Genomic DNA, 12,149 nt, shown 5'->3' on the forward strand with positions numbered 1-12,149 from the left:
TTCTCACCTTTGGAGAGTAATCAGTCATGTTATTGGGAGTGGGAGTATGTGTGTGTGGAAATGGGATGAATCTTGGTATTTGTCTTTTTTTTTTTTTTTTTTAGACAGGGTCTCACTCTATTATCTGGGCTGAAGAGTGCAGCGGTACAATCATGACTCACTGCAGTCTTGACCTCCTGGATTCAAGGAACCTTCCCATCTTGGCCTCCCACTATGTCTGACTGGCATTTGTCTTACGTACATATCCTAGCCATGTCTTTTGCTTCTACTTGGATAAGCTTTTGATGATTGAGAGTTGATTTTGGGGACTGTGTGACGGTATCACAAAGACTATTCTTGGTAACCTTTGTCTCAGTCTGCTTTACTTTAAGGGACATTTTGGGAAACTTGTTTCTTCTTCCTTTTTAAAAGAGGAATGAAAAACACAATTGACTGGCACTTCCTCCTCATCAGCAGCCCTGTCTGACTTCAGTTTGACTTAGCTCCCTTTGTTCTTTACAGGGAACACGGTAAAATCTCTTCTCAGGTGGCTGGTAAGAGCATATCAGGAGAGAAGTCCCTTATCCTTTTAAAGCAACAGCAAATATTTTTCTTCAGACGAAAGAGAGATTGTGTAATTGTTTTACTCCCTCTGACTTCTTCCCATCAGTAAAGCTTTCTCTTGTTTCAGCTTTTAGTGTGTTTAGGTCCCTGGAAATTGATAGACATGTTTTTTGGTAATCCTGATCTTTAGATTTTTGTTTTGATATTGATATTTGTAGCTACTCTTTCCCCTTTCTGAATCCTGTAGGAATCTGAGGTTGCAGCACAGTTTTCTTAGTCATACAGTACTTCCTAGTCATACAGTACTTGTGACCTGTATTTTATTGTTCCTCTTGAGTAACAGGAGGTCAGAAGGTCAGTTTTATTTTTTTTTATTTTTAGGAATTGGACTACTGCTGTTTCTACCACACCTTGTGTAAGATTTAAATCTTTTTTTTTTTTTTTTTTTTTTAGGGTTTGTTTGTTTGCTTTTTTTTTAATTATACTTTAAGTTCTAGGGTACATGTGCATAACGTGCAGGTTTGTTACATATGTATACTTGTGCCATGTTACATCAGTTATACCTAATGTAACTCGTCATTTACATCAGGTATAACTCCCAATGCAATCCCTCCCCGCTCCCCGTGATAGGCCCCGGTGTGTGATGTTCCCCTTCCCGAGTCCAAGTGATCTCATTGTTCAGTTCCCACCTATGAGTGAGAACATGCGGTGTTTGGTTTTCTGTTCTTGCGATAGTTTGCTGAGAATGATGGTTTAGCTGCATCCATGTCCCTACAAAGGACACAAACTCATCCTTTTTTATGGCTGCATAGTATTCCATGGTGTATATGTGCCACATTTTCTTAATCCAGTCTGTCACTGATGGACATTTGGGTTGATTCCAAGTCTTTGCTATTGTGAATAGTGCTGCAGTAAACATACGTGTGCATGTGTCTTTATAGCAGCATGATTTATAATCCTTTGGGTATATACCCAGTAATGGGATGGCTGGGTCATATGGTACTTCTAGTTCTAGATCCTTGAGGAATCGCGATACTGTTTTCCATAATGGTTGAACTAGTTTACAATCCCACCAACAGTGTAAAAGTGTTCCTATTTCTCCACATCCTCTCCAGCACCTGTTGTTTCCTGACTTTTTAATGATTGCCATTCTAACTGGTGTGAGATGGTATCTCATTGTGGTTTTGATTTGCATTTCTCTGATGGCCAGTGATGATGAGCATTTTTTCATGTGTCTGTTGGCTGTATGAATGTCCTCTTTTGAGAAATGTCTGTTCATATCCTTTGCCCACTTTTTGATGGTGTTGTTTGTTTTTTTCTTGTAAATTTGTTTGAGTTCTTTGTAGGTTCTGGATCTTACACAAGGTGTAAATCATTGGCCAGGCTGGTCTCAAACTCCTGACCTTGTGATCTGTAAGATTTAAATATTACAAAGTGCTGGTTTAAATGTATTTCTTTGAAAGTGCTTTTATATTTCACTGTTAAGACAAAGGACCCTCAAAATGTTTCTTCTGAACTTTTTTATGTTGAGTAAAATAATTGCAGTAGAGGGTTAAGATAAACTAATAGGAACTGTAGTTTTGGCACCTTCCTAGTTAGTAATTAATCACTTATGTGGCAGTTTGACCAAAGGGCAACCCTGGGTTCAGGTCTAGACTTCTGATCCTAATCTGTGAGTTGTCAGGGTTACTAAGGAGATGATTTCCTTCCAGTTAGTTCATCCTTAGTTGGCCTGAAAATGTTGATATTTTCAGTACATATTTTTGCACTAATAAGTGATAAGAGCTGTATCATGAGGATACAGGCTAGAATTTGTTTCTTTGTCACTCCTTAGGTAACTGTGTGCTGTGTAGGACTAGGAACTTGGTGGGTGTTTTTGTTTTTGTTTTTGTTTTTTTGAGATGGAGTCTCACTCTGTCACCCAGGCTGGAGTTCAATGGCGCGGTCTTGGCTCACTGCAACCTCCGCCTTGCAGGTCCAAGCGATTCTCCCACCTTGGCCTCCCAAGTAGCTGGGACTACAGGCGTGAGCCATCACGCCTGGCTAATTTTTATATTTTTAGTAGAGACGGGGTTTCACTATGTTGGCCAGGCTGGTCTCAAACTCCTGACCTTGTGATCTGCCCGCTTTGGCCTCCCATAGTGCTGGGATTACAGGTGTGAGCCACTGTACCTGGCCAAACTTGGTGTTTTCTTACTGTGAAATCTTTCTGACTTTTACATCTTAGTACTCCAGTGAGAGAACTTCAACGCAGGCTCTTAATGTTTATTTTTCTTTCTGTATTTGGATACATCTGGTTGTATACTCTTTAGATTGCAGCCTTTTGTGAAATGTAAAGAGCCAATTATTGTTTGGCTTTTTACAATAAGTAGTTACTACTTTAAAAAAAAAAAGAATGGTGGCCGGGCATGGTGGCTCACGCCTGTAATCCCAGCACTTTGGGAGGCTGAGGCGGGTGGATCACCTTAGGTCAGGAGTTCGAGACCAGCGTGACCAACATGGTGAAACCGTGTCTCTACTAAAAATACAAAAATTAGCTGGACATGGTGGCAGGCACCTGTAGTCCCAGCTACTCGGGAGGCTGAGACAGGAGAATTGCCTGAACCCAGGAGGCAGAGGTCGCAGTGAGCCAAGATCGTGCCGCTACACTCCAGCCTGGGTGACGGAGTGAGACTCTGTCTCAAAAAAAAAAAAAAAAAAGTGAAAGGTGAGGTTTGGCTTCTGGTAATAATTCTTAAAATTAAAAAGTGAAAAAAAATAGAAACTTGCCTATTAAAATTATTAAATCACCAATAATGCCACCACTCAAAGACAACCATGGTTAGTATTTATTATATTTCTTTTGTGTCCTTTTTCTCCAAACTTTTTTTTTTTTGAGATGGAGAATCACTCTGTCGCCCAGGCTGGAGTGCAGTGATGTGATCCCACCACCACGCCCGGCTAATTTTTTGTTTTTTTAGTAGAGATAGGGTTTCACCATGTTAGCCAGTATGGTCTCGATCTCCTTACCTTGTGATCCACCCACCTCGGCCTCCAAAAGTGCTGGGATTACAGGCGTGAGCCACTGTGCCCGTCTCTCCAAATATTTTTTAAACAAAGTTGGGATTATACTGCATATAAAATTTTGTGTTCTTTTTTCACTTAACATGTACTTACTGCATAATTTAATTTTTTTTTTTTTTTTTTTGGAGACAGAGTCTCGCTCTGTTGCCCAGGCTAGAGTGCAATGGCATGATTTCAGCCCACTGCAACGTCTGCCTCCGTGGTTCAAGTGATTCTCCTTCCTCAGTCCCCCGAGTGACTGGGATTACAGGCGCGTACCATCACGCATGGCTAATTTTTGTATTTTTAGTAGAGACGGGGTTTCACCATGTTGGCCAGGATGGTCTCGATCTCTTGACCTCGTGATCCACCCACCTCAGCCTCCCAAAGTGCTGGGATTACAGGCTTGAGCCACCGCACCTGACCATTTTTTTTGTTTTTTGAGATAGAGTTTCACTCTGTCACTCAGGCTGGAGTGCAGTGGCGCCGTCTCGACTCACTACAACCTTAGCCTCCTGGGTTCAAGCATTTCTCGTGCCTCAGCCTCCCAAGTAGCTGGGATTACAGGTGTGCACCACCATGCCTGACTAATTTTTGTATTTTCAGTAGAGATGGGGTTTCTCCATGTTGGCCAGGCTGATATCGAACTCCTGACCTCAAGTGATCTGCCTGCCTTCATCTCCCAAAGTGCTGGGATTATAGGCGTGAGCCACCATGCCTGGCCTCATGTAATATTTTATTTTATTTTATTTTTGATTAATTAATTTGTTAATTTTTTTTTTTTTTTTGGAGATGGAGTTTCACTCTGTCACCCAGGCTAGAGTGCAGTGATGTGATCTTGGCTAACTACAACCTCCATCTCCCGGGTTCAAGCAATTCTCCAGCCTCAGCCTCCTGAGTAGCTGGGATTACAGGTGCCTGCCACCATGCCGGGCTAATTTTTGTATTTTTAATAGGGATGGGGTTTCACCATTTTGGCCAGCCTGGTCTCGAACTCCTGACCTCAGGTGATCTGCCCACCTCGGTCTCCCAAAGTGCTGAGATTACAGGCGTGAGCCACTGCACCCGGCCTAATTTTTGTCTTTTTAGTAGAGTAAATTTTATATTTTTAGTACAGTAGGTTTTGCCATGTTGGCCAGGCTGGTCTTGAACTCCTGATCTCAGGTGATCCACCCACCTCGGCCTTCCAAAATGCTGGGATTATAGGCGTGAGCCATTGCGACTGGCGTTGTTTAATATTTTAAACAAAATTTTTCATAAAGGTAACAGATACACCTTTTTCAAAAACTAAAATTTCAGCACCTAGTGCAGTGGTTTGCACCAGCCTGGGGAACATAGTGAGACCCCATCTTTAACATAATTTTAAAAGTTAGCTACTCTGGAGGCTGAGGCAGGAGGATTGCTTGAGCCCAGCACTTTGAGGCTGCAGTGAGCCATGATTGCACCATCGCACTCCAGTCTGGGTGATAGAGTGATACCCTGTTTCTAAAAAAAAAACAAAAAAACAAAAAACATACCACAAACTAACATTCCATTTCAAAAACACTGACAGGTATTGCATCCATTTTTGTTTCCATTTATCTAGTCCCTCCGGTCCCCAGTGCATTACCATTAGTTTTTCTTCTTATTCAAAAGTAGCTTTACTCAATATATTGTTTTGTACCCTGCTTTTTTTCCTCTCTCGACAATATATTTTGTACATCTATTATCAGTAGCCAGAGAATCTTCCTTGTCATAGATTAGTCATCCAGTACCCTTTAGATGGACAGTTGGGTTGTCCTCAGTTTTTGCTATTGTAAGCAATAAGACAGAATTAGTACCTCCTCTGCACCAATTTTTAAGGGAAATTTATTATTTGTACAGGAAAGCCAGCTAATACATCTAGAAATAATGATAGAATTAGAAAATCAATATTTTCAGCATCTCCCCCCTTTAAAAAAGTACAAGAGGGAATCATTAATGAATGTTAAACCATTAAGTAAAAAGTTGAGAAGGAATAGTATATTTACATGATGCCAAATAATAGCCACAGATTACTAACTGTAAAGGGGGAGATATTTCTTTACAAAGCGGTCTGGCTGTTAACAACCTCAACCAAGTAATCGTATTTCAACAAATGATCACTAATGATTGTACAGTCTGAAAATATGTGCCACCTGATGTACTCCACCTTGAGGTATTTAGGCACATCAACTGTGATGCACTGTCACCAAAAACATGTAAACTAATGAAGATTTTAGACCTAACCTATTGTTTACAGGAAATAAAGGTATAGAAAGGCAAGCTAAATGCTACTATGAGGAAGCAATCAGTTGAGTCTAGGATGTAAGGCATTCTAACAAGTCAACTGTCCTAATCTTTTAGAAAAGCTAGTGTCAGCTGGGTACAGTAGCTCAGGCCTGTAATCCCAGCACTTTGTGAGGCTGAGGCGGGTGGATCACCTGAGGTCAGGAGTTTAAGACCAGCCTGGCCAACATGGCAAAACCTGGTCTCTACTAAAAATACAAAAATTAGCTGGGTGTGGTGGCAGGTGCCTGTAATCTCAGCTACTTGGGAGGCTGAGGCAGGAGAATTGCTTCAACCCAGGAGGCAGAGGTTGCAGTGAGCCGAGATTGCACTGTTGCACTCCAACTTGGGCCACAGAGTGAGACTGTGTCCCCCGCCCCCCCCCCCCCAAAAAAAAGCTAGTGTCACAAATGAAAACAAAACAAAACGTGGAGGCCATTCTAGGATAAAGGAGACTAAAGAGACATAAATGTCCAAAGTCATTGCTTGAGTTTTGATTAGATTCTGGATTTTTTTTAAGTCAACTATAAATGAAATTTTTTTTGGCAATTGGGAAGATTCGAACGAGAACTGAAGTATTCGATGATAATTGGTATAGTAATGTTATTGTGGTTATGAGGCAGAACGTCCTTCTTCCTAGGAGAGGTGCATAGTGAAGTAAATATGCGGGGTTAAAGTGTCTTGATACCTACTGAAATAATTCCAAAATTATACAACAAAACAAAACAATAAAACAACTTTGATGTAGCCATATCTCTATCCATGGAGCTAGATGAGGCAAATTTGGCAAAATATTAACAATCTTGAGTCTAGGTGGAGAATAGTGTATGTTTATTGTACTATTTTTTCAACTTTCCTATTTTTTGAAAACATACATAGTGGAGTTGGAAGAAACAGTGCCACAATGGATAACATTGTACATATGTAGATATTCTTTTGAAATACCATTTTATCAGGCTACATAGTCCAGTGTATAGACCACAATTTGTTCTTTAATCATTATACTTGTGTGTACTGTTCTGCTAGTTGCCATTTTAGTAGAATTTTAATTTGTGATGAAGTTTTTTCTTTATAAGTCTTGTGGTAGATGAGAAAAAGAACCTGATTTTTTTTTTTTCCTTCCTTTTCCTTCTCTGTCCTCTACCCTGAATCTTTAGTGGAGAGGAGAAAATGAGTGAGAAAGGTACTCTCAAATAATCTTTTTTTTTTTTTGAGACGGAGTCTCGCTCTGTCACCCAGGCACTGGAGTGCAATGGCACTATTTCAGCTCTCTACAACCTCTGCCTCCTGGGTTCAAGCAATTCTCCTGCCTCAGTCTGATGAGTAGCTGGGATTACAGGTGCTTGCCACCACACACGGCTAATTTTTGTATTTTAGTAGAGATGGGGTTTCACCATGTTGGCCAGGCTGTCTCAAACTCCTGACCTCAAGCAATCCACCCTCCTTGGCCTCCCAAAGTTCAGGGATTACAGGCGTGAGCCACTGTGCCTGGCCTGATCCTTTCTTTAGATATAAGGTTGAGCTATGGAGAATATGAGAGTATGAAATATTTTTGGAAGAAAAATTCTGGGAGAAGGGTCTTTTCTGAGAAAGTGTCATTAAATAGGAAAAGAATAATTTGCCTTTTGAGCTAGAATTGTATTTGCAATGGAAAGCTTCTCGTTGCAGAATAGTCATTCTTTGACATTATTCTTTATTCCTTAGATTTCCATGAAGACAACTTACAAGGACCTGTATGGCCTCATTTTAGCTGCTTCAGTGTGTTGGAGCTGTTACTTGCTCCTTCATTTCCTGGGCCTGGTGTGACAGTGGCTACTGAGCGCCATGAAGGTTGTCCCAGAAAAGAATGCTGTCCGGATACTCTGGGGGCGAGAACGGGGTGCTCGGGCCATGGGAGCTCAGCGGCTTCTGCAGGAGCTGGTGGAAGATAAAACCCGGTGGATGAAATGGGAGGGCAAGGTAAGGAAAATGGCTATATTTCACATAGGATTTGTGCTGGTGATGGTAGAATGAGATCTTAGAATGGTTTAACAGCAGAGTTGGGATATATTTATCTTGTGTGGGAGAGTTGACATATCTGACTTAGGGAGTTGTTTGTAAATTTGAAAGAATTAATGTGCTAGAAATATCTTTTTCCTTTAGAGCTAGACAGTTTTCCTGAAGGTAATTTAGGTTTATCTCTCTCAATTTGTAGCTTGATCATTGTCTCCAGTTTTTAAGCCTACACTGTGAATACTAATCTAGAATGGTTAATGTGCTTTTGAGATAGGGTGAACCATAGTGTATAAAATACATAGTCTATGTATTTTAACTTCTTTTTTTTTTTTTTGTCTCCCAGAGAGTAGAACTGCCGGATAGTCCACGCTCTACCTTCTTATTGGCCTTCAGCCCAGACAGGTACTTAGTAATTATCTGTAACTTAACCTTAAGATTTGTGATAACAGTGCTTTCTGTATATTTGGCCTGGCTTGATCTTCCAAGTCAGTCCCTAAAGGCTCTCTGAAGTACTTTATGAACAGTGCTTTGGCCACGTGTCAGAAAGGGAAAGAAAGTAGATGAGCAGTGCTAACCTGAAAAATCATGAGAACAAGCAAAGGAAACTGAGAGGATCAAAACTTGGAAAGTTTCTCAATAACAATCATTTGCCTGTGTGATACAGCTCACCAGTGGCATGATGGTTATTCCAGTGGGAAAAAACATTTTCTGAATGTGGCATGTGTCATTTGGGGACAGCGTGGACAAGCCAAAAGCCTTTAAAGATCAGAATATTTCTGTTTGTAGATATACTGCCTAACGTACAAAGCTTAGGTTCTTTCATGTTGGGATTGGCAGGTAGCATCACTATTCTGTGTTGTCCAAAGTTGATAAGGTTGGTTACCCTTCCACATGCTTCTGAATTAGTTCTACTCTTTGATTTTCTAGGACTCTCTTAGCCTCCACCCATGTGAATCATAATATCTATATTACGGAGGTGAAGACTGGCAAGTGTGTTCATTCCTTGATTGGACACCGCCGTACTCCGTGGTGTGTCACTTTTCATCCCACCATCTCAGGCCTTATTGCTTCCGGCTGCCTAGATGGGGAGGTTAGGATTTGGGATTTACACGTGAGTATTTCCTTAAGATACCCTTTTCTTTTGGTATTCTGTTTTTTTTTTTTTTTTTTTTTTCCTGAGACGGAGTCTCACTCTGTCACCCAGGCTGGTGTACAGTGGCGCGATCTCAGCTCACTACAACCTCCGCCTCCCAGGTTCAAGTGATAACTTCTGCCTCAGCCTCCCAAGTAGCTGGGAGTACAGGCATGTGCCATCATGCCTGGCTAATTTTTATGTTTTTGGTAGAGACGGGATTTCACTATGTTGGCCAGGCTGGTCTCAAACTCCTGACCTCAAGTGGTCCGCCTGCCTCAGCCTCCCAAAGTACTGGGATTATAGGTGTGAGTCACCATGCCCAGCCTCTTTTGGTATTCTAAATACAGAGACTTGTTTACCATTGAGTTTTTAATTCTGGAAGAGCCTAACCGGGTTCTTAGGACTACATCTGAATATATTGTGGTAGACATTGCCCACTTAATTAATAGGAAGTCTAATTCCCTGTCTTCCATTCCTTTTTGGTTTTTTTTGCAATAGCTTAAGCATGCCCTGAGATTGTCTTCCATTCTAAGATGAACATCTGCTTTTGCTTCCTTTGGCCCATTGTGACATAGTACAGGAGAATCTAAGATATGTTCAGGATGGATTTCTGTTGTGTAAGGGCAAAGATTGTCCTGTACTCCGATCATGATCATCAAAGCAAGATCCTCTTTGTCCTAGTAACTGGCTAGCAGGTTGTCTTGCACCATGTTGTGCACCAAGCTTGAGTTTTTCTCAGGCTTTAGATATAGGAACTGTGAGCTGGGCGCGGTGACTCACGCCTGTAATCCTAGCACTTTGGGAGACCAAGGCAGGAGGATTGCTTGAGTTCAGGAGTTCAAGACCAGCCTGGGCAGGATATTATACCAAAAATATTATACACAAAATTATACAAAATTAGCCGAGCATGGTGCCATGTGCCTGTGGTCCCAGCTACTTGGGAGGCTGAGGTGCGAGGAATGCTTGAACCTAGGAGGCAGAGGTTGCAGTGCACTGAGATTGTGCCACTGCACTCCAGTCTGGGTAACAGAATGAAACCCCCTGTCAAAAAAAAAAAAAAAGAAGTAGGAACTGTGTATATATGCTTATTGCTTGTAGATTGTGAATAATTTGAAGAACTGAGCTGATTGTATAGTATTTGTCTGATAAATTAGTGGCACTGCCAGATCACTGATCTTCTACATCTTTTTACAAGGGTGTATTTAAAGTAGTCACTAGACGTAGTCATTTTACCTTAAATGGACCTTTCTTGAAATTGACTTCCCAGTATGCTGGTGGCTTGTAACCTGAGAATATCTGGAATTGGTTTGTTCGCAGGGTGGCAGTGAAAGCTGGTTCACAGATAGCAACAATGCCATTGCCTCCCTGGCTTTCCACCCTACGGCTCAGCTCCTGCTGATTGCCACTGCCAATGAGATCCACTTCTGGGACTGGAGTCGACGGGAACCCTTTGCTGTGGTGAAGACAGCTAGTGAGATGGAACGGGTCCGGTGAGTGCGCTGCCCCATCAGCATTGTCTGGCACAGGACTCACATGATAGAGAACATTCTGCCGGCTGTCACTTTGGAAGACAGGTTGTTATCCCTGCTCAGGGGAAGTTGTCATCTTCACAGCTCCTCCTATGTTTTTTTTTTTTTTTTTTTGAGGCAGGGTCTCACTCTGTCACCCAGGGTGGAGTGCAGTGGTGCAATCTCATCTCACTGTGACCTCTACCTCCTGGATTCAAGCTATTCTCGTGGCTCAGCCTGCTAAGTAGCTGGAATTGCAGGTGCCCACCACCACACCCGGCTCATTATTTTGTATTTTTAGTAGACACAGGGTTTCACCATGTTGTCCAGGATGGTCTTGAACTCCTGGCCTCAAGTGATCTGCCCACCTCAGCCTCCCAAAGTGCTGTGATTATAGGCGTGAGCCACCGTGCCCACCCCTGCCCTTTTTTATTTTATTATTAAAGAGACAGGGTCTTGCTCTGTTACCCAGGCTGGAGTATAGTTGTGTAGCCATGACTTCATGGGCCCAAGTTAATGCAGCCTTGACCTCATGGGCCCAAGCAATCCTCCCACTTCAGTCTTGTGAGTGTCTGGGACTACAGGTGTGTGCAACCACTCTCAGCTAATTTTTAAATTTTTTTGTAGAGACGGGGGGTCTCACTGTGTTGCTCAGGCTAGTCTTGAACTCCTGGCCTTCAGTGATCCTCCTGCTTTGGCCTCCCAGAGTGTTGGGATTATAGGTGTGAGCCACTGCACCTGGCTGCCTCCTACTTTCTAAACAGCTGACTAATCAGCTGGGAGACACTCATTTTGTTCATTTCAGCTTTCCCTTATTGGCCTCCTCTTCTGAACTTTGGAGACCAGGGTCATTAGACTCTCTTTTAGTTTCAAAGTTAACTGTGTTTTAGATAGTCCTTCTTTGGGAAAACCTGAAACAAGTTTGGGTGGTATTTTAGATACCTCGTTGGGTTGTCTTTGTATATCAAACTGGAAGATGGAGATGTAAGCATGTAATTGACATTTATTTAGTCCTCAAGATCAAAACATATTGCCGCTATTAAAGATGATGCATTGTGTTTCTTTGGTCCTCTTGGATTGGCAGTCAAATACAGGCCAATTTTCTGGTTTCAGCTATGTCATTTAATGCTGGGTCTGTTCGTTGCCACCAAGATTCATGCTTCTTGCTGGTGTAGCTGCCATATGAGGGAAGAACTGATTCTGTGGCAGAGTGTGAGAGCATTTTATGCTTTATGGTTAGGATGAGCTCTTATATTTGAGCAAAGATGTGCTTAATGTAGCTGTTTCCTGGGATGGAAACCCTAGGTGTTTTTCATGTGAAATTGTTATTTTTGTGATACATATTCCTTTACTCTGGCAAGAAGTATTGAGTGTTGTTATTTTAATCTCTTTGAAAGTTTTGAAAGTCTTGAATGAAGTGGATACCTGAGTGATACCAGTTATCAGTAATGATTGCTATAAATTTGAACACAAGTTTTCTCTTCTCAGTTAACATAATCTCTCTATGCGTATCTTTGTCTCTTCTGTGATTTCAGTCTGGTGAGATTTGATCCACTTGGACACTACTTACTCACAGCAATTGTTAACCCCTCTAATCAACAGGTAAGTTAGTCCAGCAGTTCCAATTCCAGCTAAACTGT

General features: G+C 41.7%; 1 protein-coding gene across 7 annotated transcripts in view; it reads left to right on the forward strand.

The window, feature by feature from the left end:
- The window catches only part of AMBRA1 (autophagy and beclin 1 regulator 1), a 198,223-nt gene that overhangs the window by 36,389 nt on the left and 149,685 nt on the right, over positions 1–12,149 (forward strand). For all 7 annotated transcript variants that reach the window (XM_008000119.3, XM_008000145.3, XM_008000126.3 and 4 more), the window contains exons 2-6: positions 7,576–7,830; positions 8,210–8,268; positions 8,794–8,977; positions 10,319–10,491; positions 12,045–12,111. In XM_008000119.3, coding sequence (XP_007998310.2) covers positions 7,696–7,830; positions 8,210–8,268; positions 8,794–8,977; positions 10,319–10,491; positions 12,045–12,111 — 618 coding nt within the window. In that variant the 5' untranslated portion in view covers positions 7,576–7,695. The remainder of the gene's footprint in view (positions 1–7,575; positions 7,831–8,209; positions 8,269–8,793; positions 8,978–10,318; positions 10,492–12,044; positions 12,112–12,149) is intronic.

The sequence above is a fragment of the Chlorocebus sabaeus genome, chromosome 1 (genome assembly GCF_047675955.1).
Source record: "Chlorocebus sabaeus isolate Y175 chromosome 1, mChlSab1.0.hap1, whole genome shotgun sequence".
In the NCBI taxonomy this organism is placed as follows: Eukaryota; Metazoa; Chordata; class Mammalia; order Primates; family Cercopithecidae; genus Chlorocebus; species Chlorocebus sabaeus.